At 32.0% G+C, this 2687-nt stretch overlaps 1 protein-coding gene across 1 annotated transcript in view; it reads left to right on the forward strand.

Annotated features, from left to right (window-relative positions):
* The window catches only part of LOC117124987, a 7437-nt gene extending 4955 nt beyond the window's left edge, over positions 1-2482 (forward strand). The window contains exons 4-5 of the mRNA XM_033271336.1: positions 158-202; positions 606-2482. Of these exons, the coding sequence (XP_033127227.1) occupies positions 158-202; positions 606-1138 (578 nt within the window). The 3' untranslated portion in view covers positions 1139-2482. The remainder of the gene's footprint in view (positions 1-157; positions 203-605) is intronic.
* The last annotated feature ends 205 nt before the right edge of the window (positions 2483-2687 follow it).

Raw genomic sequence — 2687 nt, forward strand, 5'->3', positions numbered from 1 at the left:
TGTGTATAAGAGACAGTATATATATATATATATATAATTGCAACAGTAAATGATATTTTACTCATGGAATGGAAACATGGGAAAGTAAAATAACATTGTTAACTGACAAAAGGTTCTTTACATATTATACAAGTTAATGGTGAAATATTTTTTACAGGTGCCGACCATCCTTCCAGCTTAGTAGGCATACAACAGGTCGAAGGTAAGATAGTTTACTATTGAACAATGGGATAAACAAATGCACACATACCTACAATACGTATCGGAGGGGGTATTTAAATATATCTTCAAAAATTCACATGAATCTTTTTAAATGCTCCTCGTAGTGAAAAAGGAAAACATACTTGATCTTGAGGTGTAATTGAACATGTTCTGTGGTATGGTTTCGTAATTATATAACAAATAATACCGTAATAACGTACGTAAAACAATATAATTGAATTGAAACAATATATATGTTTAAATCCTGTTATACAGTAATACAGGGAGGTAACAAAACAAAGAGCAAAGATATTGGAACCATACATAAAATTACCACATTACCATCAAGATATAGATCTATCAACGATTAAAACTTGTTTTAAATTATTCTTGTAATACCCAAGATGATGTAGAAGACCGTCTGCTGAACGTTGTGTCAGAGTGGTGGGAGGAGTACGGAAGTATCAACACGCTAAAGATTTTACTTCATCAGTTTATTCCAAAAGTGGGTAAGGCGGAACTAGAAAAAGCGACGAATGTAAGGAGTTTATTTAAAATACTAAAGGGAATCGGTGCGCTCAACAGACCAGACTATGAGATCGTTTTTGAGGCTGTTCAGATTTGTGGCCTTGAAGGTGTCCAATTAGGAATTAATAAAATTGAGAGATTTAAATATTTTGAATTTGGTGAGGATTTTAAAATAAAGGGTTTTTTCTCTTTATATCAAAACTTGATCTTATTTGGTAAATATTTGGATTTGGAGTCTATTGGGACTATTGGTAAAAAAAATAACATAGGTGAAGACGTACATGAAAATGATCCATGGCTCCTAATATTGGCACTAATAAAACAGGATATCATGGAAAATATGGCGCGTTTTATTGAGTTATTGATGGAAAATGGAATGAGCAAGGCAGCAAAAATATTAGGACGTTAATAGCAATAACGAGATTGCTAACGTGATTATAATAAGGAAATTTCGGAGTTTTACTAAAATGAAATAGACTTATATCATCATTTGTGGATAAAACAGATACTCTTATCTTTTTAAAAGTATAATATTTCTAACCCTATGTTTATACAGTGGCAACAACTTAATCATAAGTCCCGTTCATATGGAAATTAATAGCTGAAAGATGCAAAATAGGGGCTACGCCTCCTTTTTTATTTGAAGCGTATGCTAAACAATTTGAATACATTGAAAACAAGAGTTTTTCTTTTATAAACGAACACATATGATGAGGGGATAGCATTTCGAAAATCAGACCATGGTCACATGACCCGTTCATTTGCAAATTAGCTTAAATATGAAAATAAAAAAGACCACGCCTCCATGTTATTTGAAGCAGTATTTAATAGTATGCTAGACAATCTGAACATTTTGCAAATAACGGTTTTCTTTTCTTTTATAAATGAACATATGTGCTGAGGGGATAAAATCAAATGCAAATTAGCTTAAATATTCCAAAAATAGGGGCCACGTCCTTTTTAAAATTTTACGCTCCACAATAAACAGTAAGCTATCTGAACATATGGTAACAAGGGATTTTCATTTATAAATGAACACGTGTTGAGTGGATAACATTTCACAAGTCACACCGTGGTCACATGCCTTGTTCATAATATGCAAATTAGCTTAAATATGTAAAAAAAAAAATAGAGAGCAAGCCCCTTTTAAACAGTAGACTAGATGATTTGAACATTTTCAAACAATTTTTTTTTTGTTCCTATTAACGATAGGATCCTTTCCATTCGACTTGGTGTCGCGCAACACTTTCATGGTGGTGCGCCTGTGTGTGTGTATGTGTGTATGTGTTACGCTACGTATCAAAAGTTTGTAAACAGGCAAACATGACTTTCCAGAAATCAGGCAGCATGATGATGATATGATGTCGTGACTTATTTATTGGTTTTTCTATTTTGACAAATATTAAGACATAACTAAGGACAGTAAATAACCCCTACTCCCGAAAAACTACAAACCGTATGGTAAGGCAATTGAATGCTGATGAGTTTTCGGTGTCGCCTAACTGTCTAAAATGTGATGTATGCGACTCTAGGGACTACCATGGACAAATCTTATCTCTTATCTCTGGAAGCCTAGCCAAAACATTAGTACGGACAAAAAAACATGAAAATATTGTCATAAAAACTATTTGTTTTTGGAAGTCGCGTGTTGTTGTTCAATGGCTGATTTGGTTGACAAAAAAAAATCATAAAAAATATTTTTTGAAATTAACTTGCCCATTTTGATGTAACATAAAAGTTTTCAACTTGAACATAGAAATTAATGTTTTAAAAAATGTCTACCCATCAATTTACAGCGAAAAATGATAGAAAAACTTTCAGTCACTGGAAGTGTTTTATTATTTTTATTAATTTGTTGGTTTAAAAATCAGGGTACACATTTTTTAAATTCAAAAATTTCTATGCACAAGTTAATAATTTGTATGTTATTGCAAAATGAGCAAGTTTTTTTTCAAACT

Source organism: Anneissia japonica, unplaced genomic scaffold (genome assembly GCF_011630105.1).
Source record: "Anneissia japonica isolate Jap-2015-1 unplaced genomic scaffold, ASM1163010v1 scaffold2878_len565122_cov162, whole genome shotgun sequence".
NCBI lineage: Eukaryota > Metazoa > Echinodermata > Crinoidea > Comatulida > Comatulidae > Anneissia > Anneissia japonica.